The sequence below is a fragment of the Brachyistius frenatus genome, unplaced genomic scaffold, assembly GCF_029030835.1.
Source record: "Brachyistius frenatus isolate BFR_SWC_R1_liver_20210118 unplaced genomic scaffold, ASM2903083v1 Contig_6, whole genome shotgun sequence".
Classification (NCBI taxonomy): Eukaryota; Metazoa; Chordata; class Actinopteri; family Embiotocidae; genus Brachyistius; species Brachyistius frenatus.
In genome coordinates this window covers 813182-839017 of record NW_027210605.1, presented here as the reverse complement: position 1 = coordinate 839017, position 25836 = coordinate 813182, and the positions used below count along the sequence as shown (strand labels likewise).

General features: G+C 42.2%; 1 protein-coding gene across 1 annotated transcript; it reads left to right on the top strand.

Moving 5' to 3' along the window:
* The first annotated feature begins 541 nt into the window (after positions 1-541).
* bmp7b (bone morphogenetic protein 7b) lies at positions 542-24559 on the top strand. Its single transcript, XM_069723278.1, has 7 exons — positions 542-1202; positions 17303-17495; positions 18977-19125; positions 21039-21242; positions 22296-22372; positions 23675-23785; positions 24093-24559. Exons 1-7 carry the CDS (start codon positions 803-805, stop codon positions 24240-24242), a joined length of 1284 nt encoding a protein of 427 aa, XP_069579379.1. The 5' UTR covers positions 542-802; the 3' UTR covers positions 24243-24559.
* The last annotated feature ends 1277 nt before the right edge of the window (positions 24560-25836 follow it).

The following is a 25836-nucleotide window of genomic DNA, read 5'->3' as shown; positions in this document are numbered from 1 at the left end:
GACTTTAAAATCTCACAACCACATGACCCAAGGTATTCAGAGAGCGCACCTGCATCACTGAGAAACTATTATGGTAGCAGCATTGTGACTACATGTTGCAACCTCTCCCACATTATTGAAGTATTCACTGTCAAAGGCAAATAACTTCTCTCTCATATGAAGACTAGTTTCCAAAAACAGTCTATTGTCACTGTCTGCACATCATTAATGAATCCACACAAGCATACAGGTAGGAAATGTGGGAAAACAATGACGAAATGTGCTGGAACTGAAGCATCATAATACAAATCCTGTCCTAATCCGTTTTGTATTTTCACATCTAGCCTCCAGCCTTTCTCCAACAGGCAACAAAGCCTAGCTCTATCTCCATTAGACAACCACAACATACGCTGTCTCTCTCCCTGTCTGTGGCGCTTTCTCTCTCTCTCTCTCTGTCTCTCTCTCTCTCTCTCCCTACTGCTCCTCCCAGCACACAGCGCCTCCTCACAACTTGTTCGTGTCTGTGCCAGTGAAACGCGTCTGCTCACAGCCTCCACTCTGCAGTTGCACTACACTTGGTAGCTTTTGACCACAGGTTGTGTATGAGGACCGAGGTCCACGCGAGCACAATCCGTCCAGAAAAGCAATCAATAAAAGGACTTTGAAGTTAAGTTGATGTTTCATTTTGGAGCACTTCCCTCAACATGAGGGTCCGCAGCTGATTTTGGATATTGAACACAGGCTGCCCGTTGCTAAAAGTTCAATATCCAGTTCTCAGAGTTTCGCTGAACAGAACTGGGCGCAATTACGCACGGAGAGCACCATGGCACCGATTTTGGATAGACGCGCTCCTGCTTTGCTTTTGGTTTGGAGCTACTGTGTCCTGGCGGATACCGCGTTTACGAACTTTACTTTGGACAATGAGTTCCATTCCAGTTTCATCCACCGTCGGCTGAAGAGCCAGGAGCGCAGAGAGATGCAGCGGGAGATCCTGTCGATCTTGGGTCTGCCGCACCGGCCGCGACCCCACCTCCATGGAAAGCACAATGCTGCCCCGATGTTTATGTTGGACTTGTACAACGCCATGTCCATAGAGGGGGACGAGGACAGATACTCCTACCCTTACAAGCCCGTCTTCACCACGCAGGGGCCCCCGATAGCCAGCCTGCAAGACAACAACTTCCTGAACGATGCAGACATGGTGATGAGCTTTGTGAATTTAGGTAGGCAATCTGTTCTACTGTTGAAAAATGTCTTACTCTGAAAATCCATTTTCCAAAAAATCTCCCAGACAAAACAAACCACTGGAAAACAATCGACTTGTTACAATGATAGAAACAATTATGGTCTTGAGCTATTTTAACATCATTATGCACATTCAGTCCAGTTATTCAGTTCTCAAGACTATTTTCATCATAAAAAATCTGGATGACAAGGTCACTATTTTGAATCTCAAACACATAACCAGGACAGTGAAGAGGATTATTTTTAAGTACTGTACACAGTATTATCACGCACATTTAGTTTTAAGTATCCGCCAAAGGATCATCAAAGGCTTATAATTTACTGACTGGGCTTCATTAGCAGGGATAATTAATTCCTCTTAAGTATTTCCCTTCACTTGATGCAACTAAGTGGTGTTTAGATGCTTTAGTCACAGGATATCTATGAGTCAAAGGTGGTAGGGCAGAATCATTATAGAGACATTTTATCTCGTTAGTTCAATGAAAGGAGCAGCACATTACACCTGCATGCACACACAGGAGACCAGCACAACAACCACGTTTGCTTACAACTAGGTGGTGCAGGTATATCTAGCTAATAATAGGACTGTCACATTCCTGTGTCCCCCTCTGTTAAACAGCTGTGCAGCCAGCTCTAATGTTCAGGTGCTCGAGCTGTGGATGATGGACCAGGCAAGCAGCTAATATGTCAGCAATGTGTTATCTAAAGAATGAGCAAGTCAACAGTAGAGTGGGTTCAAAGTGCACTGGGTCCTCCCTTCACTCTAATCTGAAGACATCCCTCAGACCACAAGATAATGCCACCCAATGATGATCTGAACTTTGTTTAATCCGATTCAGTTGCTCACAAAAGGAGTTGTAATGTTGCAGGTGCACTTCACTCCAGTATATATCGTTTTGTTAAATGTTGCTTCCTCAACACTGTGCTTATCTTATCAGAATGTTTATTCAAATCAAACGGTCTTGAGCTATTTTAATACTGTCAGCAACAGTCAGAGGTTGTTAAACGCAAATCATCACAACATCAGCCATCAGCGAGCAGTGTCAGATACATGGATAGATAAACACGTCATTATAATGAAATTTGCTCAACAACTCGTACATTATCAGAAACAGCTCCATTTGCTCTATGTTCCAGATGAGTAGCTGCAGTGTATTAATTTGATACAAAACAAAACATGAAATCAAATCCTGAGCCGGAATATGTTGTAGTTAAACTTTTGGAAGCCAACAGGACTTTTGTGAATTTCTGCAAAGAGTTGGAAGTTTACATTAAATCCTGGAAAGATCATTGTTGGAGCGTTTTGGCAAGAGAGAGGGAGGTGACACTGGTTCCTCCACTGCACTATGTAATTACTGTGGGAGCTGCTGCATTGTGACTATTTTTGACGGGCTGTGACACAGATGGATTTGACCACAGAGCCTCGCAAAGTCAAGGGCCTCGCAAAGTCAAGGGCCAAGGCTGCAAGAAAAAAACGAGCTTTTGAGAATCATGAGAGAAAAACTTGGTCCATTCTGCAAATATCAGACAGAAAACCTTTGCAAGATGGTTTACATCGGCTTGGGAAAATATATCTATTTAATAAGTATCATGGACAGAAAGTCACACTATCTTCTTGAAATCTTGTAGCTAATGTAATACTAACTAATGGCGTTTGCTCAAGTTGAGTCTTCTTGATGGCACATGTTCAGTGTTCCCATAGAAGTCACTCATTTGGAGAAGTGGGCGTTTGTCACTGCATCTGCCACGTGTTGCATTTGTCAGTAGGGTTCATTGTTAGGTTTGTTCCTGAGTCTCCTGTGACACCATCGAATATTTGTCCGCGTAGCCTGATTCAAAACAGCAGATAATGTGCTGTTTCATTATCCTTCACGTGAGAGAGAGACAGAGTGAGGGACACAGAGAGAAGAAAGTGATGGCTATCAAATGGATTGACTATTTCCTTTCCAAATTCCTTCCTTTCCACATTTGCTCGTTGTGTTTTTTGTTTTCTTATTTAGATTGTCCGAGCGCAAAATGAGTGTGGCTTTTATTTAAAAACTGTCCCTCAAAACTCTGCATACCTCCATACGGAGCCAAGGTATATTAGTCAGACTTTGTACCCTGGTTACTGCTTCCTGAGAGGCCTGTTGTCATGGATTGTATTTCTATTTAAGCCCAAATACTATGACAGGAATGGCTCTTTATTTCTGATGTTCACAACTCATCAAAGTCAAAGAACATCTCAGTGCCTGAGCCACCCAATGCCTTGATATAAAAAATATTTTTCCAGCTCTTGCTCCTTCTTACTGATTGCCACTCAAGGGAGCCGATACACTTTGTTGTCAGCTTGTGTGAGTTGTGCAGAGTCCAGAGCAGCCGGCTCTGGGTGGGTGTGGGCTTTGGGACAGACCCCAGGCCAGGGACGTCCTCTCACTGAGTCACCTCAGTTTAAAAGCCCAGCTGTGTAAATGGCTTACAGCATACATTCAGAATGTACGCTGCTACATGCAACACAGGTCACCAAGCCACTGGGTGTGTTTGGGACATGCCATGTTAACATGCCAGCAAGTTAACGCAACACACACATTCCCTGGGTCTCAAGATGGCAACAGAAAATACAATGAAATCTGTCTGTCTGTCTGTCTGTCTGTCTGTCTGTCTGTCTGTCTGTCATAATAATTTAATGTGGTCCCCATGGTCTCTGGCAACATTAGCCCTCAGCCACTGTGCATTTAAGCATTTCCTCTTTAACAAACCACAGCTTCCAGGCCTTTTGGCCACTACTTTGGCCTGTGCTAAGCTACAGTTCAGTTCAGTCCATGTTAAACTCTACTAAATGACTGTCAGCCAACCAGGCACACACACAAACACTCAGAATGTCCAACCCGAAATACCCATTTACACCTCTCCTACAGAAAAGGACTGTGACTTGGACGTCTGCTATTTGCATCCTGGATGACTGAAAGGTCAACATCGTCACCTGTGCTTCTGTGTGTGTGTGTGTGTGTGTGTGTGTGTGTGTGTGTGTGTGTGTGTGTGTGTGTGTGTGTGTGTGTGTGTGTGTGTGTGTGTGTGTGTGTGTGTGTGTGTGTGAGGGGTGTTATAGTCTTTTAATGTAAGATGTTATCATCATGAGGTGTGTTAGTCACAGCTTCCTTATTTTCCCTGTTCTCATGCAACCATGGATTAACAAAGCTTTGTGACAGTGTGTTAAAGACAACTCTACACTAAGGCCAGAATTAAATGTAAGGGTTTAGCCACACTTACTACATCCATATTGTAATGATATGGTCTTATCATGTTATTGCTCTAAGTTAAGAACAAGAGAGCACTTATGCTATTTTTTTTTTCCTATGGTTGAACAATTCTCAAAGATCTAGTCTGTCTTTTAAAACTTTCTGAAACACCCTCATCTGTGGCAACCAGCTACATGCCCATTGGTTCGTACTGAAGACGTTAATCAAATATACAGTTTGACTTTTTTAAGGTTTTCAGTAATTTCCAAAAAGAGTATCAGCACTTTATAGAGTAGGAATGGGTCATGATTTTTGAATTTTTAACTAGTCAATAAATCATAGAAAAATTAAATAGTTTATGCAACTATTGTCATGTCATGTTGAAAAATATATTTTTGCTTGTTTTTATTGGTTCCTTGTAATAATGTGTTGCTACAATCAGGAGGTGGCAGTAATGCTCCTCAAAGCTTTAAACAATTAAGCAACAAAAGACCTACTACCGGGCTCTCATAAAACGTGTGTGGTGCTGTGAGATTAGATGCTTTAGTAAACAGGAGAAGCAGGTAAAGACTACAACAGCTGTCAAAAAAAAAAAATCTGTCGAACTCCTTCAAAAATTAAATGGAAGTGAGGTACATTGCAAACTGTGCCAAGTAAAGTTAATATATCAAAAGACAGGGATTAAGAGTAAAGCATCGAGCACACTGTCCATCCCACAACCTATGACTAACTAACTGTCACCGGCCTTCATTTTAAAGAGGATAGCCAAAGACATGCTTCTCAAAGACAAATGTTTTCCAAGTCTGATGTCGTTTGTTAAACCCTAGTTTAAGGCATGACTCAGTCTCTCTCTATTAGTGTGTGTATGTGTGTGTGTGTGTGTGTGTGTGTGTGTGTGTGTGTGTGTGTGTGTGTGTGTGTGTGTGTGTGTGTGTGTGTGTGTGTATGTATGTGTGTGCACGTACAGCGATGGGTGAGTTGTCCACAAATAATAGTGAAATAGTTCCCCAGTGCGTACGTCCTTCTATGTGTTTGAGTCTTTATAGATGTTCATATATAAAAAGCTGATGGCTCATTTTGTGGCTTTTTCAATAGCTAAACCCAAACGGGTGAGTCTCTGCATGTGTAACAGTAATAATGTGAGTAATCCCTGATGTCTTTATACTCAGAAGGGGTGCAGTTGTAAAGTAAAAGCGTCTAAAACGTGAGCATATCAAGCCACAAAAAAACACGTGCTACCAGGGTGCATTTAATTGTTCAGTGCTCTGCTGCTGTTAATCAGCACCAGATGTGATACATCTCACCAAACGCAGTAAACAAACAAAGCTCCTCTGCTTTCTTTCTCTCATTGCTGCAATGTGCAAAATTTGAAATGTAAATCTCTCACAGTCATGATGTTGCACACTGTGAACAGTTTTCGTATAGAATTGCGTGTCATGTTAAAGCTCTGCCTGTATTTAACTCATGAGCTGAGGCTGTGATCAGAGAATAGAGAAGTATCTTACTTGGCCTGCTGAGTGAGTCAGTGCACTAGCAAGTAATTATCCTCTGTGTTACCTTGGTGACCTGACAGGGCACCACCTGGCCCTGCACCATTCATGGCCCTCTGTCTGCTCCCGCAGGAGCTGCCACACCAGTGTCTGCCAGTTCTTTCTGTTTTATAGTATGTGTTAATAGCAAGACAATGGAGAGCAGAGAAGGGGGAGAAATGTCTAACAGGCAAATTAGGATGGCTATATTAGAGGCTTTGGCTCTCAGACAGTATTGTGTCACCAGCTCGCACACTCACGGCTGCATGCGCGGAAGCAGTTGTGTCACGCTACAGTCACACTAGAGGCACGCAGGTCTAGTTTTATAGCTGATAGTGGTCTCCTCGTGCCATTTCCACTGCAGAGTTCTGATGTATCTTTTTTTTTAAAACATACTCATATCTCGCATTCATTCTCTCCCCACCCTTCTTTCTATTGCTTCTCACATTCCTCTTCTCAGTGGGCTGCCTGTGGTGCGGAGGTTAATACCGATGTTTCCCTCTGTCTGCAGGCCAAAGCAGCTGTGCAGAGAAACTTTATCTTTTCAGAGTCCAACAAGTCCCCTCAGCTCAACCTCCACCATCATGTCTGGCCGAGTGTCCAATCTGTCCCACACGCAGGACCATCTGATACCAGATTTCTCTGCTTACCCTCCTGAACCAACAGCGTTGATTATCAGCACCGGCCTACTTTTAATCAGTTAGTCATCATACGGTCCCAGTAGTGTTGTGTGGTGTTTGGTCTCCAACCTCCTGCTCTGGCCCTCACCTCCAGGGGTTTAAACCTCCTGTGCTCCCAGGCATAAAACATTTCAACACTTTCTCAAGTTCTTTTGTATGTTTTTCCACTCCCCACCTCTTTCTCACACATACACACATACAGAGAGACACACACACACACACACACACACACACACACACACACACACACACACACACACACACACACACACACACACACACACACACACACACACACACTTTCTCTGAACTCAAAGCACGGCATTCCCTTTCTCTCAACTTCATTTGTCACTGCCTCTCTCTCATAAACACACACATTGAGCTATTGTCCATTATTTAGTAGTTGTACACCGATGAATTTGGTCATCAACATCCTTCCATCTCACACCAGAAGCTGCTTCTGCGGCTGTGTTTGAGGAGGCTTGTCACATGAGGGTCAGAAAAAAGTCTGGCCTACAAAGTATGTGTTGAAGGCCAGTCTTTCCCCTGTGCATGCAGGCAGTCCTTGACGCTGTTAGTACGCCTTTCTCCCTCCTGTAGATTTATGTAATCGCTTCTGTGTACACTCCCAGCAGAAGAAAAGCACATGCATGTGTATGTACATGCATGCCTACAACTGCGGTGAAAGAAAGAAGCATGTTCACTTTTTTTTTTTTTTTTAAAGCCAAAAGGAATGTTTCTGGAGCTAATTAGTGTTATTTAGTGCATGTTTTATTGCCTTCTGCTGGGCAGGGAGTGAGCAGAAGCAGAGGAATGTAACAGTTGGTACAGATAGCCCTTCCTTCCTGTCAGGTAATTTCTCTTAATGTACTCCACGATTTGACGTAATACATCGAGGTCTGGTGTGTAAATAAATACCACGAATGGAGACAAAGAGTCTTTCCGCTAATAAGCTTCAGGCAGCTTTACAAAGTACACAGCTGCCGTGATCCAGGAAAATCATATTGTTGTTTTTTCCATTTATAATCTCTCAGATTCACCTGTTGAACCCAGGAGTCCAGAATGACATCTGGATGTACATAGCAGAGCCTCTGTGCACTTGGCCCAGCAAAGGCACTTGCTGGGAGAGATGATGAAACACTCCGCGGGTGGGATTTGACAATGTGGCGTGTGGTCAAAAAGCCCAGATGTACTACGCAGCGGGCGTTCTAGCTCTGCTCCAGTGATGGACGGACCTCCTTCATTGCCAGGAATGTTGGGCTCATTTTTGCTTCTCCAATAATTACACTCTCCTACTCTGCATCTTTCTTTTGTCACTCTATGGCTCCAACTTTGCCATAACTGACACAATAGACAACAACTCTAAAATGCATATACGTCGTACAAAGTCGATTGATGCACTTACGTGAGCTATTCTATCATCTGGGATACTTTGGCTTTGTCTTATCAGTGGCCAGCAGCATCTAAGACTCCCCTGCACTTTCATGACGGCGGGTACCAAGCAGTGAGGCTGAGAGGGCAGATGTGGGCCAGAGCACAGCCAGAGATCCTGGGACCAATAGCTCCGCTGCAGCAAAAACAAATACAACACTCTTTGCTTGGTACTGGGGAACTGACAGGGCATAGAGGAGAGGAGGAATGAAATAAGTGGAGACGCTAAAAAGGAAAGAGAGGAGAGGAAAGGTCTAGGAAAGAGGAGAGGAGAGGGAAAAGGTGGATCACAAATAGATGCCATGCATTTCTTTACAACGAGCGCATTTCCTTCTTTATTTATTTTCCCTGTGGGAACATCATGTGCCTGAAGACCTTCGTGTTAGAGCAGTTATGTGTGTTTGTGAATAGTAAAACACTATTTTAGAGCCACCTACCCTGCCCAGTCACCAGCTGCACTCTGTGATGTGTGTTAGTTCTCCGGGCGGAAGATTGCGTTAGCGGAAGCCCATAATACTGACCAGATTCCTCACCAGGCTCCAACAGCCAAATCAAAGCCTGTAAAAGCAAAGCAACAACTGTACGCAAGTGGTTTTATGATAAGTGATGAAATATTGCATCTGTGTAGCTTAAAATATGGCTGTAGCAGGTTTCTGTTTAGTTAGGCAAGTGTGCAGCTGTGTTTCCTCCCTGGATATTGTGTTTACTTTAAAAAGGAATGGGCTGTGATTAAACAAAATAAACAACAAGCTGTTAAAATCAGGGTGCCAATGTGCCCATCATGTGTGCATAAGATGTCACACTGGGATGCAGGAGAAAACTATTAAAAAAAATAAAAAAAATAAAAAGTTTCTGCTTGTGCCGATGTGCGTATTGTATGCGAATTTTCCTGAGGTCTATAATAAGAGGTGGCTTGGCAGGATGAGGAGGGTGTGGCCCCTGTGGCCACAAAATTAAAGAACATAAAAACAAGGGGATGAGGGCAAGAGTGAGTGAGTGGGGGAAACTGAATGGCTGTGGTTCCACGTCTCCGAGTTGTTAAATCCTGCAGTTAAATGAAATGCGGATGGTGACATTAGCACAGAGAGAACTCCCTCACTGCTTGGCACTGATCGCTTCACACTCCTTCATCCCTGTCTCTCAACACCACACAACAAAGACTGCTGAAGATTTAGGATGTGGTTTCTTTGTTGCTTCACACGAATATAGGCTACAATCTATCTCAGCAGACCTCAGAGGGAACATGTTGATGTCTAGGTTCAAATATTCAGGAAGACTCAATTTGCTTTTCAGATTCAGCTGATATATATATAAATATATTAAAAAAATTTCTCACTTTCCACTAGTGGTATTGAAGAAAATGTATTTCATTGTGTGTCTTGTCTGGCACACTATAAACACTGAGGCTGGAAAGAGATTCTTTTAAATGTAATTTTTCAGTGAGGTGAGCAGCAGAAACAAAACTCTACGGACCTCTATTTCACTGGTGTGGCAGCAGTTAATTAGTTTCATGTTTATCAACTTTGGAGCTTTAGCGATCAGCCAGCTAATTTAGCTCGATACAAAGACAGGAAACAAGTGCAAACACCTTCCCAGGCTAAATCTGAAGGTAACAAAATCCAACTTGAAGCACTCTGAAACTCAGCATTTTATTTGTATAAAAACTGAAGTGTTTTTGTTACCTTTGCACAAAGCCAGGCGAGCTCAGCTACCCTGCTGCTTTAGATATGACAGATATGAGAGTGGTATTGATCTTCTCGTCCAAATTCTCCACCAGAAAGTGAATAAGTGCATTCCCTGCAATGCCAAACTATTCCTTTAAAACAGAAGTATCTGTGTAGCTAGTACAGTGGAGCTATTCAACTTCAAAAGCAAGTGGGCTTATTAGGAAAACTACCGAGAGCTAGTGGGCCACCAAGAATGCTCAATCAACTGCTACAGACAACTCTAACAGTATCATGTTTATGGATATATTACTACATCGAATAAACTAGTCATGTGCATTGCTTTACTTTCACTAAAATGGTATCATTATGATTGATTCTTGAAAGCAGCGCAGGACACTGGCGGCTGGCAAAGAAAATAAATACTCGTCAGTCGATTCAGTCTGGAATTGGCAATTCTTACATTTCTTGACCTTCAAGAGCTTTTGAACTTTGATGTTAGCTTAGTTAACCTGAGTTTGTCTGTGGCCCGTCAGCCAAGGGTGCAACGTGAGGCTTGACTGAGCGGATGGCAGGCACAGAGCGGGTGTAGTCCTGTTACAGTCAATCACAGCACATGTTAACGCTAACACTCACTCACTCATTCACTCACTCACTCACTCACACACACACACACACACACACACACACACACACACACACACACACACACACACACACACACACACACACACACACACACACACACACACACACACACACACACACACACACACACACACACACACAGTTTCCCTGATCCTCCCCGTTTCTACACTATCCTGTCAACAAAGTTACCCAATAGATTATCTATGACTCAAAATGCAAACAGCTACCTGCTTATATCCTTATATGTCGAAGGTTCCGCCTGATTTGACAGCTATCTCACAGGGGCCAGATTCAAATTCAAAAGGGCCATATTGAGCCCACGGGGCACTACTTGAATAGGCCTGCAGTATATATAGGTTAGTGAGAAAGAAAGCACCACAGAAAGGCATTAGAATCAGGTACATTACTGTCAGTTTCAGGCTGTTACATATCAAGTATAAATCTCTGGTCCATGATGCCCAGCGAAGCATGAGGTGGAACCCTGCACTACAGTTTATGGGTGTAGAGGGCAAGCAGGTTTGATGGCAGCAGCGAGAAGGACAGAAGGAGGTCTGCAAAGCTGCTGTGAATATAATCTCAAACCTCTCAAAGGCCTTCAAGCTAGAAACTCAAAAAAGTTTGGTTTGACCGCAAGTCTTAAACGTGAAGTCTTTTCTTCCGGTGGTTACTGTTTCTACTTGAAGGCATGTGACTATGTACACACACACACACACACACACGGCCAAAGACGCACGCGCGCACGCACGCACGCACACACACACACACACACACACACACACACACACACACACACACACACACACACACACACACACACACACACACACACACACACACACACATGTACGCACACACACAAAGATGCACACTCGAACGCACACACACGTTGCGGCAAGTTAATGATCGTTACGCGTGAGTAAGTTATAGCATGAAACTCCGTTGACCCTTTCCAAGGGGACCCAGTGCTGTCAAGCTCTACAGCAGTATAAATACATCACGCAGGCATGATGTCATCAGTAGTCGCCAGTGGGCAGGATGTTTCCTAACGTGGTAATCGCTCCACTGTGGGCACTCACTCTGTACCCAAGAGATCAAACTCTTTTTACACTTTTTAGGATAAACATCTTGAGCAATCTACGCCTTCCTTGCAATATGCTTTTCTTTAGCCGTCTCCTTTTAGCTTACGGAAACTATGACTTACTTTTTTCCCAGTGCTGTATTTAAAACATCGCTGGAATGACAGCAACCGAAAAACAAAGAAAGAGACAGATTTGTATGGCACATCAGTTAAATTTGCATGATTCAGTGCAGCCCTGAAATTATCTGACCCTGATTTGGCTGACTATTGGTTTATGGTTTGGGGTACCAGGTGTGTTATTAGAGTTAATGAGCTCTATAGGGATGTAGAAGGAGCTGCAGATAGCGGTGGTTAACCCAAGAGAGCTTAAGGTGGGACGGGAGGGGGCGAAGCTTAAGCTGTCGGTTGAGAAAAGTGAGAGTGGTGCCAGGGGTGAGATCTCCCCCCTGCTGAGTAGCGGAAGTGTGCAAGGCAGGACTGAGGGGTGTGAGGGTGCTGAACAGACACTTGGGCTAATGCGAGCCGTCAGATCTGTCCGCTGCTGCTCCGAAGCCTGAGGTGCCGTAGAAGTGTCTTAGGTCCACAGGCCCGACAGAGGAGAGGGAAAGGAAATGGAGGAGAGGAAAGAGGGCAAGATGAAAGAGAACACATGCAGGCAGAAAGGATAAGGGTGATGTTCTGCAATTTAATGTACGACGTCAAAACCCACAGATCAAAACTATCTCTAGCTACTTTCCAATTCCCCCAGATTGTCTCAAGGCCTGGATATAAATTCAAATTTGAAAGGTCCTCGGCTGAATTCATTCAGCTTTTCTTTTTTTGTTGCTGTGGTTTTTAAATCATAAAGCAGGTCAGACATAAATGGTACAAAAGAGTCAAAATGCTCAGTCAGATGGGATATGCAGAAAAAAAAATTATTCAACAACTGTGCCATTTGAACAGCCAGTTTGGACCGCTATAAGTTTGTGATGTCACAGTGATTTTGTTATGTCACAAACTCACGCTCATATCCCCCCTCAGCACGGCCCACTGTCCAACCTTTTATCTGGAAGAAAACATCGAGCAGTCATTCAGTCGCGGAGCTAGGAAGCTACAAAACCACAGAAAACCAAAGGCGAGTCAGCCAATCAGAAGCGAGAGTCAATGATATAAATACGCCTTAAAGTCACAGACACAAAACAGATTGTTCTTGGCAGAGGCCAAGAGAGAAGCTGAGCAGAGATGTGAAATTATACTGAGATGGTTTTTGCAAGAATACAAATAAAACACCAGAAAAGTTTAAAATATTGGACCTTTAAGAAAGGGTAATAAATATATGACTTCATTTCCCCCCCCCCAAAAGTTATACAAAACAATACTTTAGGTAAATGTTATTCCAACAGGAGTAAATCAGTAAGTGCTGGAGACTATTTTTTCAGCATTATGTGGTGCAAATATTTACAGTACCAGGAAGGTGTACTGAACGTGGGACTGACTCACAATAAACTACAGTGGCTACATTCATAAATTCATGGTTGCCAGGTGCACCAGAGAGTAGACTTGAGGGACGGAGGAGTCACTATCATCCCAACATGTCTGATGTGTGGCGCTGTGCACATGTGTGGCCTGCTGCAGTCAACTGATGTGGGATGACTGTGCACCATCAGCATTTGTAGAAAAAGCGAATCAGATGTCAGACACGCTGATAAAAGCAGCTCACGGAGGAAGCGTATACGTTTGTGTGCTCGTGTGTGTTTGTCTCTTTGCATGTGTGTGTTATTGCATCCCTAATTATGGATTACAAAAAACCCATAATGATTGTGTTACCGTGCTGTGACGCACAAGACCATTCACTTCACAGGCAATACTTTGTGATAGTTGTGTGTGTGGGTGCGCAGTAGAGTGTGGGTGGACGTGTGTGTCCGTGTGAAGAGCCGCAACCAATGTGGACGTTGACTAGTCAGAATGAAGGGCTCAGGCAGCATCGGAGGGTGTGTCCGCCATGTTTGTGGTGTGTGTGTATTTGCGACACAGGTGGGGCGATGGCTACTCACTTCCTCCCAGAGGAAATCATAAATGCACCCACTTGGCTTTAACTGTGCTTCTTCCCCTCATCTAATGACTGCAATACTGCCACGGCCTGTAAGAGAATGAAACAAAGAGACAAAGGCCGACAGAGACATTCTACAGGCAGCTCTATTTTTCTATTTTCTAATTTTACACTGATGAAATTCATGCATTTAAGAATGGGAATGTGATGTGAGACTAATAGTTAGTGTGGGAGTTTTACAGCAGCATCCAGCTGTTCTCATAAGCAAAGATAAAGAGCTTTTACAGTGAAAGGGCGGGCGGCTGCTCCGGGGGCTCGAGAACAGGTCTGGCTTTCTCCCCATAGGGAGTACACCTGCACTGGGCTTCAGGAAGAGGGAGAGGTCTCCGGAGCGGTAGAAGAATAAGCAGGCCTTGGAGCTGAGAATATGAGTGAGAACTGAAAATGTGTGAGAAGCTACCAAAAGCATGAAGTAATTGTTTCCTGGATGGATAATGACGGGAAAATGGCAGTCCTTACGTTGTTACATTCCTCTTTTCATGTCCTGTTGTGAAAAGCAGTTATGATTAATTACTGACGTGGCCTAGGCGATTTGAAGAATGGGTTTAACCTTGTTTGACATAAGATGATGAAAGTAATAAGAATTTTTTTTTTCTCTCCTTTTTTGTCTCTTTTTAAAATATAAGACAATTTTACCAACTTGGACCTTGACGAATCCTTAAAGTATAAAGAGTGTAGTAGACTGACTGTGAGGTGAGCTGCAGATGTAGCGGTGTAAACTAGCTGATGACTCCTATGAACCTCAGACTTAATGTAGGGATATTGAAGGTATTGACGAACGGGAGGTGTAAACAAAGTGGCATTGCGTTGGCCAGTTCATGGAGATAATTAGTGTTGGAGTCTATGATAAGATTAAAGTTAAAGTTATTTTTTCTTGTTTATTACACTAAGTAAATTTATTATTTGCATTTTTATATTTCAGGCAGGTGGGCACTGCAGTACACTCCATCCTACTCTGGAATGTTTTTTTTCTAAATTTTTTTTTTTTTAAATAAAATAAGAGTTCAGGTTGAAACACACTTGTGCCACATCATCAAAATTTATATCAAGAATCATAGGATTTTGGGGGTAGTTGTAAAAACTACAAAAATGTTGGTGTCGGGAAAAACCTAGTAGAATGTGCTGTACGTATTGTTAACACCCTCTGTAGTGTTGTAAATGGTGATGTGGAGGATGGGGGCTTGATGAAAGCTCTGGCTGATGGAGTGGTCCGCAGTGAATGAAACGGGGTAATAGATAAGTGGAGCTGGATGAAGTAACTAAGGCTTAATTGATGAGGTTGCAGAGTCCACATAACCTTAAAGTCCCCTGTTTTTAGAAAGAGTCAAACACTTTTCAAACCTAGATGGCCTAAAGCTGGGCCATCCAATGGCCAAAAGAGAGCAGCTGAAGAGTAATTAGATCCTTTCTTATACTCCTGCTCTGGCCAATCATCTCACAGTGCTGCCTTTGTACATTGTGCTTCAGCAACTGGGTTTAATAGAGGCATAAATGAAAGGGGCAGGGGAGAGATCCTACTGGGAAATAACACTGCACTAGTTGTCTAGTAAAACATGCATAACATTTACATCATTGCACACGTATATTACAGACAGCTGGCATGCTCTCATCAAGAAATATTTTGAACTGTAGTGTGTGTGTGTGTGTGTGTGTGTGTGTGTGTGTGTGTGTGTGTGTGTGTGTGTGTGTGTGTGTGTGTGTGTGTGTGTGTGTGTGTGTGTGCGTGTGTTTGCAAAAGTTTTACCATGTTTTTAAAAAAAAATTTTTTTTAGGTGAGATAAAGTAAACCACTGCAGGAAACAAGCATTTACAATTTAATGTTCTTAAATTGCTAATGCATTATTATTTTATCTATTTTTATTTTATAAACTGAAAAAAAACAACTAATGTGGCATGTGCAAACGTTTCAGCACCTTTCTACTCTGATGCACAAACAGAGACTACATAGTCATCAATAGAAAACTGTATCTGCAGCCTCATCACAAAAGTCAATGTCTAAAGTATGCATAAGTCAGTGTCCTTTGGAAACAAGTGCTGTGGACAAATGAAGTTCAAATTCAGCCTTTTTAGCCTTAAACACCAAAGATGTGTGTATTACTGACTTAGTACGGTGGGCAAACGTACACATGCCACAGTTAATGTTAAATTATTTCTTTTAAGTCCTTCACACAAAACATAGCATCAAGATTTGAAGAATGGTTTGTTTTTGATGTGGTTTTTTTTCAGTTGTTGCATTAGTTATATTTACTTCTTTTCACTTTGAAAATCAAAAAAATATATTGAATTTGCTCTTTGCATACAACTGTATGCGCACGTACAGTATGCGAGTCTGATGATGATGATGATGATGGCAAAAATCCTGGGATTTTTTTTTTGTGTGTTAAAGTTCTAAGGTAGTCGACTCCAATAAACAACTGTTGAATAGTAATGGCTGTTGGTTGATGGATGACTGCTGAGGATGGCAGCAGGATTTCTTCTGTCACTTAGCTGTGACTCAGTCTTGCAGGAGTATGTGGACGTTATCTGTAAGCTGTAAACAATTATTTTCATAAGGGGAGTATTGATTAATCAGTTGTTAGTACTCCCCAGGATGAACTATCCAATAAGATAGTTGGATAATCTTAGGAATCTTCTTTAACCTGGCGATATGAGCCTAATAGCATACTAATGTTAGCATTTAGCTCAAAGAACGACTGTGTCCATCATTGTTCATGTTGTTTCATCCACTCAATTAATCCTTTAGATATATACATATCAGGGGAAAAATAAAGAAGCCGCTGCTTAAAAATGATTTAAATATTGATCAGTGGTGAAATTGTTGTCATCTTTTCCCTATCTATTAATGAATTAATGAATTGTTTCTGCAGGTCACAGTTCACTAAATCAAATCAGGGCAAACTCAAACAAATTTATAAAATGTCCCTGGTATCTGGCTCAATAAGTCATTTATTGTGTCTTTTTGATCTGTTTGTATATGTTATAGATACATGTATGTGTGGGGGGTCTGTCTGACAGTTGATAATGAGGGAGGTGGAGGGAGACCCAGGAGATACAAGGCACTGACCCCTGGGATGTCCTGCTGGAACATAAGAGGAGGAAGGTCAGAAGGGGCACATCTTGGAGGTACAGGAGGGGCTGGAGAGCTTGGATGGGGGGATGAGAGAGAGCGGGGAGGGGTGGGGACGGGGTACACCAAACATGAAGCCCCAACTCATGAAAACCAGATGAAGGGCAAGACTGGATGACTCTCTGGGGCTATGAAGGGAAGGAGGGGGGAGGGGGGGGAGAGAGAGAGAGAGAGAAAGGGGCTCATAAAGCTGTCAGAGTCCGCCCGCATCTCTCTATCATCGCTCAGTGTGCACCAGATGCGTTACTTCTGGCACTAGTCCTCATGAATGTTTCAATCATAGGCCAACATGTATACAGCATATATATGTGTTTAATCTGGGACTGACCCAGAGTCTTGACAAGTTATGTCTGCTACACACTAACAACTGAGGTTGATGGACTGCTGAGGAAGAATATATTGTAAGAAAAGACATTTGTTCTCTGCCTTTGCAAAAAAAATGTTCTTCCTCCCGGAAGATGACACTAAATACCACACAAAAGGCTCTTTTAGTTTCAAGTGAAGTCATATTAGCCCTGTGTGTCTGCCTCTAGAAATGTATATATGCTGCTAAAGGAAGGGATGCAAATAGCTCATATGAAAAGAAAACATTCTCTACATTTTTTTTGTTGCAGTGGAGCACGATAAGGAATTCCTACCAGTGCGGCGGCATCATCGAGAGTTCAGATTCGATCTGTCACGAATCCCTGAGGGGGAGGCAGTCACTGCTGCTGAGTTTCGAATATACAAAGACTTCATCCATGAACGTTACGATAATGAGACCTTCCGTATCAGCGTCTACCAGGTGTTGGAGGAACACTCTGACAGGTAAGCTTGGGTATATTGTTATGTGTTAAAATAACCAAAAAAAATGATCAATTTAGTGTCGATCAATTGATTGACATCCATGTTAAGTCATGTTTGCAGTGCAGCTCTTTCAAAATATCTTCATACCGAAACGACATGATTTCCACTGATCCCCAAAACAACATGCATTACAATTTTCCTTAAATCTCAACAACAGAACAGATAATTTGACCCTTTGAGAGGAGAAGCGGCAGGCGTAGCAGACCTTTGTCATCATGGTAACAGTAATAAACAAGTGGTTAAAATTGTGAAAAGGTCACAGTTTGTTTGGATTAGGCACCAAAACTTCACATTAACGATGGTTCTGTTTTATTCGAGTGTATCAGTAAGCCATAACAGTTTAATGGCGTGCCAGCATACACAAACCTGCACCCAAAAAGTTTAATGAAACTGTAATGACATTTTTTATTTTATATCTGTGGTTTTCCTACTTGTACATGTCAAAATATTTGTGAAAAAAAAACCTGTTGCTAATTAAGTATTTGGGTTTTGGACTTAACAAATCAAGAAATTTCAAGGAACCACCCTGGGACATTTGAATTAATAAATTAATCAAGAATTAGCAGTTATCAATCTTGTCTTTAAAGTCTGAATACTTCTCTGAATCGATTACGATTTTGACACACCTTCTCTATGTGGTTAATCTGTACCATCCAGAAGGTGTATGTAACTCTGGAATGGCTCATGTCCTGCTCTCTTCAACCCCTCTTAAAGGTTTCTGTTGTCCAGAGGAAACAACACAGTCATTTATTCCTTTGCCAGAGACATGCCTGGGTACATGAATGAACCAGGGCTCTGTGACACACTATCTGCCCACTCAGAAAATAGGTCGAGATACATGAATGGTCACATGAAGAACAAGGGGTTTTAGTCTCCAATGGTGAAGGAGTAAAAAAAATCCAGAGTTCACTGTTGGACAATATGACTGACTTGTATAAAAACCATTCCTCTCACTACTTTTCACACAGGTTTTTTTTCTCTTCCACAGCTGTGTTGACACACTCTCTCTCTCTCTCTCTCTCTCTCTCTCTCTCTCTCTCTTTCTCTCTCTCTCTCTCTCTCTCTCTCTCTCTCTCTCTCTCTCTGGGTCTTCGGCTTCCTGGCTCTCCCACTAAATTTCAGCCAGTGATGGACTGTGTGTAGTGTATGAAAGGGCCGGTCGTTTATAAAGCCATTATTGTCAATTAAGAAAATGAAGTGTTCCCCTGGGCCTCACCATCTGGAGCCCTACCCACCTCCCTCCTTCGCTCTCTGTCTTGCTCCATCACGCTCTTTGTTTCACTCCGTCACAGTCCTCTGACTCCCTCTCTCCACTTCATTACTTCGCTTCGTGCTTCAGTCACTTAGCCTTACAATCTGTCACATGGTTTAACTTTCTTTTTTTTTTAAATTGTGCATGTTCATATCCAACTTTAAATGTGTCCTCTGTGCCCCCTTTTCAGGGAGTCAGACCTGTTTCTGTTGGACTCAAGGGTGATCTGGGCAGCAGAGGAGGGCTGGTTGGTGTTCGATGTGACAGCTACCAGTAACCACTGGGTCCTGAACCCTGGCAGAAACCTGGGTCTACAGCTAGCCCTGGAAAGCACAAATGGTGAGAGTCACTCATAATGGTAAATTACCTGGCACTTAGGCCACAGATGGCCATCTTACTAGTGTTACACATTTTTGCACAAAAATATACTGTATATGAAGAAAATACATCAGATATTGACAAAAGGACAAAAGTACAAAGCCTGAACTGGCCCCAGACCAATTTTGGGTCCAATTCGCACCTCTCAACAATCGCAGGGGACATTCTGGATTTGAGATTGGTCTGAACTGAATATCTGCACAAATGCTTGTGTACTCTGAGGGGTTTACAGACATAATCTTAATTTTACTGTGTGGATCGGCATCTCCTGATTTAAAATGGAAAAGTAAGGAAACATTCAGCAAAAATCCGCAATGGCCGAGGAAAGTGAGCTGAATGGGAAGAGAATCAGTCACGAATCCCACAAGCAGGAATATTATGATGGAAAAGTATCTCCATGTCAAGAAGGTCATAGGAAATTTGTAATGACCACAGGTCCAACCCTCCACCTGTGTACAAGTAACAAAATTCTTAGCTTGCAGCAGTCGCTTGTACTAGCCCCATTTGTTGCTAACTTACGGTTAGAATATTAAAAATCTTTTAAATGTAGTTTTATCTCACGCTTTTAAAATCACTTCAAAATGCACCACACATCAGGGGATGAAAAAACTGAAAAATGATCGTATAGATAAATCAAGACTCCCATAGTGTAAACAAGAACTTAAATATTCTCAAAGATAAGATTTGTTGTGGTGTTGTTGTACACATTGCGTGTACGTGGGGGTAATCATCTTCAATACTGCATAAGTGCTGTTATTGAAATTATGAATTAAATACAGCCAGTTACCACAAATTACACCTCCACGGCCTGCTCAGAATATTAACGAGTTTCTGCTATATTTAAGTGTCAAAATAGCACTATAACAAACCCAAGTTAATTGCACTTACCACATTACTGTGGAGCTGATAACACTGGATGTTTAACAGACACGAAGGTTGGCACTACCCTGTAACATGCATAAGTCTAAACCATTGCTGTAAAAGCCAACAAATAGGATTTGTTCTTTGTGTGCACACAGAAAACATAAATCAAACCCAACTTCTCATCATTCATCATCAGTCATTCATCACCACCATCATTTGTTATACCCGCATCATCATTAGCAGGCATGTGGAAAATATACGGTCTTATCTTGAGGATAACATCATAGTGGGAGTTTGTCATGATGAGACTCAAATGTTTGTCAGTGGAAAACTTTATCAACAAACAGCGGGCAGTACAAGACGGTGTATGAGAATATTATCTCTCACCACATGGCAGGATGTTACATGTTAGGTGAGGAAAACAGACAGTCTATTCCTTTCAAGTTGTGGGAGGGGTGAGCTGCAGAAGCTGTATCCACGAGTGTGTGTTTGTATGTTGAATCGGGTATGAAGGTTTATGGGTGAGCAAGTACAGACAGGCGCATGGGACGTCCTGTCGCCAGCAGCGACCAGAAGCCTAGATTTACCACCATACAGTGATCAGACACACATTCTTCTGTGCGAGAACAAGATAGACACTGCAGCAGCGCATGTATACGTGCGTGCACAAACGCACCCACACAGACACACAGACTAACACAAGCAGAGAGGCTTTGATGTTCAGTCCTGCGTTTGTTCTTGGCATTTCAGAGGCAGAGGGCTGAGAAAAAAGAGAAAGGTGAATTCCTTTCAAGAAAATCATTTTTATAAGTGAATGTTGCATTATAGACAGAACAAACGTGTTTTAAAAAAACAAGCACACGCATGAAAAATAAACTTAAGTGGGCATACATTCATTTAATTTCAAAAGCACAACCTTCCTCCTTTCTACATCGCCCTGTATGAATACAATCTGGGTTTCTTTGACTTGCCAACACCTGTTGTATTGTTCTCTCTGTCCCCCCCTGCAGGAGAGAGTATTAATCCACGTGTGGCAGGACTGATTGGGCGCAGTGGGCCTCAGAATAAACAGCCCTTCATGGTGGCCTTCTTCAAAGCCACTGAGGTGCACCTGCGAAGCATCCGCTCAGCGCCAGGCGGGGCCAAACAACGAAATCCCAACCGCTCCAAAGGGGCAAAGAGCCAAGAGGCACTCCGAGTGGCCAATATTGCAGGTAAACACAGAAAGTGTGTGTTTTGTGTATATATTCAGTGCTGATTTATGTTGTTGTGCTGTGCTAACCCCTTGTTTAATCTCTCTTTTGCTTATTCTGTGAGGAATTCATGGATTGGAACACAGATGAATGGTCCTTATGAGGAAGTACAAGGGGCAACATACGCAGCATACTCATTGACATGCACACACATACACAACTATGCAAAGATACTAACGTTTTGTTACTGGAGCTGATGGGATTCCTGCAAGACAAAACCTGTGATGCATATTCAAGGTCTTTGTTTAGGAGGTGTGAGAGGGCTGTGTTTATGTGAGGCTCTGAAACATTATACTATAATGCCTGCGCTTCAAATGTGCCTCTGCTGTCTTTGTTTATTTACACAAGCATTACAGAGCAGTTGGGGCCAAGTTCCCTGCGTGGAGGTAAGGCAGCACAGGCTTTCATGGCAGAACACATCTGCGGTGTGCTGTGGGGAACAGGGCCACAACACATGGGCCAAATGGGCCTGTTTGGAACTTTGGATACCGTTGGTCTTTAACTGGATGATGAGAACCAGTCGCTCATGATCATTTCCAATGTGAACCGCTTTCAGCAACTAATGTACCACAGAGCCCCAGAGGTCACCAGAAGAAGAGATACCATTCGATAAAAAAACAGACAATCCTTTTCTGCCACATGGACGGGGTAAAAGGGAAAAGAAATGTTGATATGAGTGAAGAAAAGAGCTATGATAAATGTGGAGAAGCTAAACTGTGTGCACATCTGTTTCATCTAGTGGAAACTCAAAGCCCAGCAGAGTGACCCCTGAGCAGGGTGGCCCATTCACTTGAAACAATTACCAAACTGCTGAGAACTGGGGCTGATTTCCTTCAGTCATTGTTTAAATGTTAATGTTTTGTATGAGGACACTGGCTGTGTTTATGTCTGTTCTTTATCATTTCTGCCTAATTGGAGTCTGACTACAGTAAATAGTTACCCTTGTAGCTGAAGAGAATAACAGCTCTTGTACTGAAGTATAATCTCTCTCTTTTTCCTCTGTCTGTTCCTCAGAAAACAGCAGTACTGATCAGAAGCAGGCGTGTAAGAAGCATGAGCTCTACGTCAGTTTCCGAGACTTGGGGTGGCAGGTACGGAAACCATTCCATGTCTGAGCCGCCACAATGGCTTGGCTAAATCTTATCCCAGAATCCTGATGAATGACCACCTTTAAATGCTAGAGCCCAAGGACTTGATTTCCACAGGGGACAAGTCCACTTCACTTTTACAATTTCAGACCAGTGTACCAGCTAAAATTCCTCTGAATGCTCTCATTTTAATGTCCAAAAAAGAAAGGCTTTCAACTAAAAATAATTCCAGATGCATTCATTGGATCAGCTTCATTGTGCCTACAGGAGCTAGCATAAGAATTTTTTAGTTTGGGTTTGCCTTTCAGGTTATGTGAAGGCTGTTCAAACCCTCTAGGTGTGATCAAAAAGTTAAAAGACTGTGATTTTAACAACCAAAAACCTGATTTCAATCTGTCCGTCATCCCCTTCAAAGTAGTCCCTTTGCACAGAGATAAACCACTCTCAGCGCTCCTACTATCCATAGTACATTCCCTGTAGTGACATTCTGTAAACTCATCAAGCACCATCTGCGATTCGCGCTAGATCTCCTCCAAGGTGTCAAAACAGTGACCCTTGGGATTGAACTTCATTTCAGGGAACAGAAAGGAGGCAAGGAGCCAAATCCTGTGACTGGCGGAGGTGAGGGGGGTCTGGTTGTTGGCCCAGTATAAGCCTGTGGGAGAACCCAATTGCATCGTGCCACAGTTCAGGTCGTTTGCACCAATTGCTTTTCCTCAGACGCCTCAGAACGTCACAGTAAAATTCAGCATTAACAGTCTGACCGTGGTGGACAAATTCATGTTGCACAACCCCAAGAAAATCAAAGAAAACCACCAGCATACTCTTGGTTGTGCTCTTGGCCAGAGGTTCCTTCTTTGGTCTTGGACAGTGATGTTCCCCTCTTAAAACACGTATGTCACTCAAAACACCTTGCCTAGCTCCTTGTTAAATTTCCATAAGCTTTCTGAAGCATTTCGGTTGCTGTTTTCCTGAGTTTGAGGTCTATGTTGAAATTGCAAATGATTATGTACCAGTGGTCTCAACATGTATAACTAAAGGTGCGGATGTTGATCAAGCGAGATAAATTGGAATACTGACACATGACAGGTTTAGCTCCGTGCTATGCTCCATTCCCCACAAATGGAAAAATCTCTGAACTTTTTCATCGCACCATGTATGTAGCCTGAAAAGATCTGCAGACATGACTGAGGGCTGAAAGAAAACACATAAAACTCCTCTTCCCATTATATATATATATATAAATAAATCTAGCTGGTTGATAAAAATTCCCAAACTTGACTTTCTCTCTATCTTCACTCTCAGGACTGGATCATCGCTCCAGAAGGATATGCAGCATACTATTGCGAGGGAGAGTGTGCCTTCCCTCTGAACTCCTACATGAACGCCACAAACCATGCCATTGTGCAAACCCTTGTGAGTAACCATGAAACCAGAAAACAAAAACGCAGCAGTCATGTTAAGAGTCTAATCATCTCATCAAATGTCAAGACAATGTAGCCGCTGTTCAGACTTCTGTATTTAATCAACCAAAAGAGTTGCAGACTGTATTTTAGTGTAAGCTGTCATCAGGGATTTGGCAGCGATGTGACACACAACAAATGTTGCAAGGGCATCATTTTCAGCAGCATTCGTGCTCCTGTGTGATACATCCTGTTAACTATTTGTCAGAACTCATGGAGTTGTGATGAATTTAACAGCTGATTCCTCCTATTCTTCCCAGGTTCACTTCATCAACCCAGATACAGTTCCTAAACCCTGCTGTGCCCCCACCCAGCTCCACGCCATCTCTGTGCTCTACTTTGATGACAGCTCCAACGTCATTCTCAAGAAATACCGCAACATGGTGGTCAGAGCTTGTGGCTGCCACTAGACTGTCAGCTTCTGCAAATGGACACATACATATGCACACACTCATGAGCAGTGAGGGCTTCCCCTTGCTCTCATTTGAAATCATGAGAATGAATCATGAAATATAGTACATGCATATTATGAACGTTCTTTTGTGGAAAAAGCTTGTTTCATTTTCAAGATTGTCCTGAAGTTAACATACTGTTGTGTGGCCGAACATGAATTTCAACCAATTTAAGACTCTTCGCCACAAGTACACACACACACACACACACACACACACACACACACACACACACACACACACACACACACACACACACACACACACACACACACACACACACACACACACACACACACACACACACACACACACACACACACACACACACACACACACACACACACACACACACACACACACACACACGTTTGTGCTTTCTACTGTGTATACAAGACATTTAAAGCAGTGATTGTACTGTATATTCATTCAGTCAACAATCTTTTGTTTATTTCAATAATTATTATAATTATTGTAGTTCATTCTTTTACTGTAGATGTTTATTATATATATATATATATATATATTTAAAAAAATATATACATATATATATATATATATATATATAAAAAAATATACATATATATATATACATATATATATTTATATATATTTTTATATATATATATATGTGTGTGTGTGTGTGTGTGTGTGTGTGTGTGTGTGTGTGTGGCTGAGAGATGAGGAAGGAATTTATTGTTTCTATGTACAATATCGTGTAAATAATTTTTTCAAACAAAGCAAGTGTATTTATTTCCTGGAAAGTCTCTTGGATTTGTGTTTTTTTCCTGTATGTAATGCCGGCTGTTTTCTTTCTCATGATAGTACACAAAAACTCAGAGGAAATGAAAAGAAAGCTGACAGAAAATTACTTCGACATGAGCATTGAGTTAAAACTCGATGCACTCTCTGTGCCTCACAAATCCTGATACATTTTTAAAAACAACAATCCACGGAGCTGCCAGACAGATGAGAGACAGAGGGATCTTTGTATGAAGCATCTTGTTCTGTGTGCAAGACATTTTCAGGTTTATATTTCTCTGCTGTAATACAATCTGTCATATTTAAAAGGTCTATTTATTGAGAGCTGACTAAGCTGTTCAACAGTGTGCTCCAATGTCTCAACTATGTTTTACTGCTGAATTGGTACAACAATAAACGGGGATAAAAAGCAACAAAGCCACCTTGAGATGTGTTGTTTAATCGGGATGAAAGGCTGAGTTACGCTGCCAAGTTGGAGAAGGACACATGCTGGTGTTGTACTTTCTTACATGTTCCCACACAAATATTTGCTTAGATTGAAGCTTCATCCTTTACCTGCTGACCTGGGGTCTGTCACAAATGTTTCTACAATCATAAGCAAACTGAAAACCTCTCAGGCTTGGTTTCTTTGTGTGTACAGTGGGTACGGAAAGTATTCAGACCCCTTTAAATTTTTCACTCTTTGTTTCATTGCAGCCATTTGCTAAAATCAAAAAAGTTCATTTTATTTCTCATTAATGTACACTCAGCACCCCATCTTGACAGAAAAAAACAGAAATGTAGAAATTTG

Coding starts and splice junctions, on each gene's coding strand:
- bmp7b (XM_069723278.1), top strand. CDS start 803: ATGGCACCGATTTTGGATAGACGCGCTCCTGCTTTGCTTTTGGTTTGG. Junction 1,203..17,302: donor GATGAGCTTTGTGAATTTAG/GTAGGCAATCTG, acceptor TTTTTGTTGCAG/TGGAGCACGATAAGGAATTC. Junction 23,786..24,092: donor ATGCCATTGTGCAAACCCTT/GTGAGTAACCAT, acceptor TATTCTTCCCAG/GTTCACTTCATCAACCCAGA.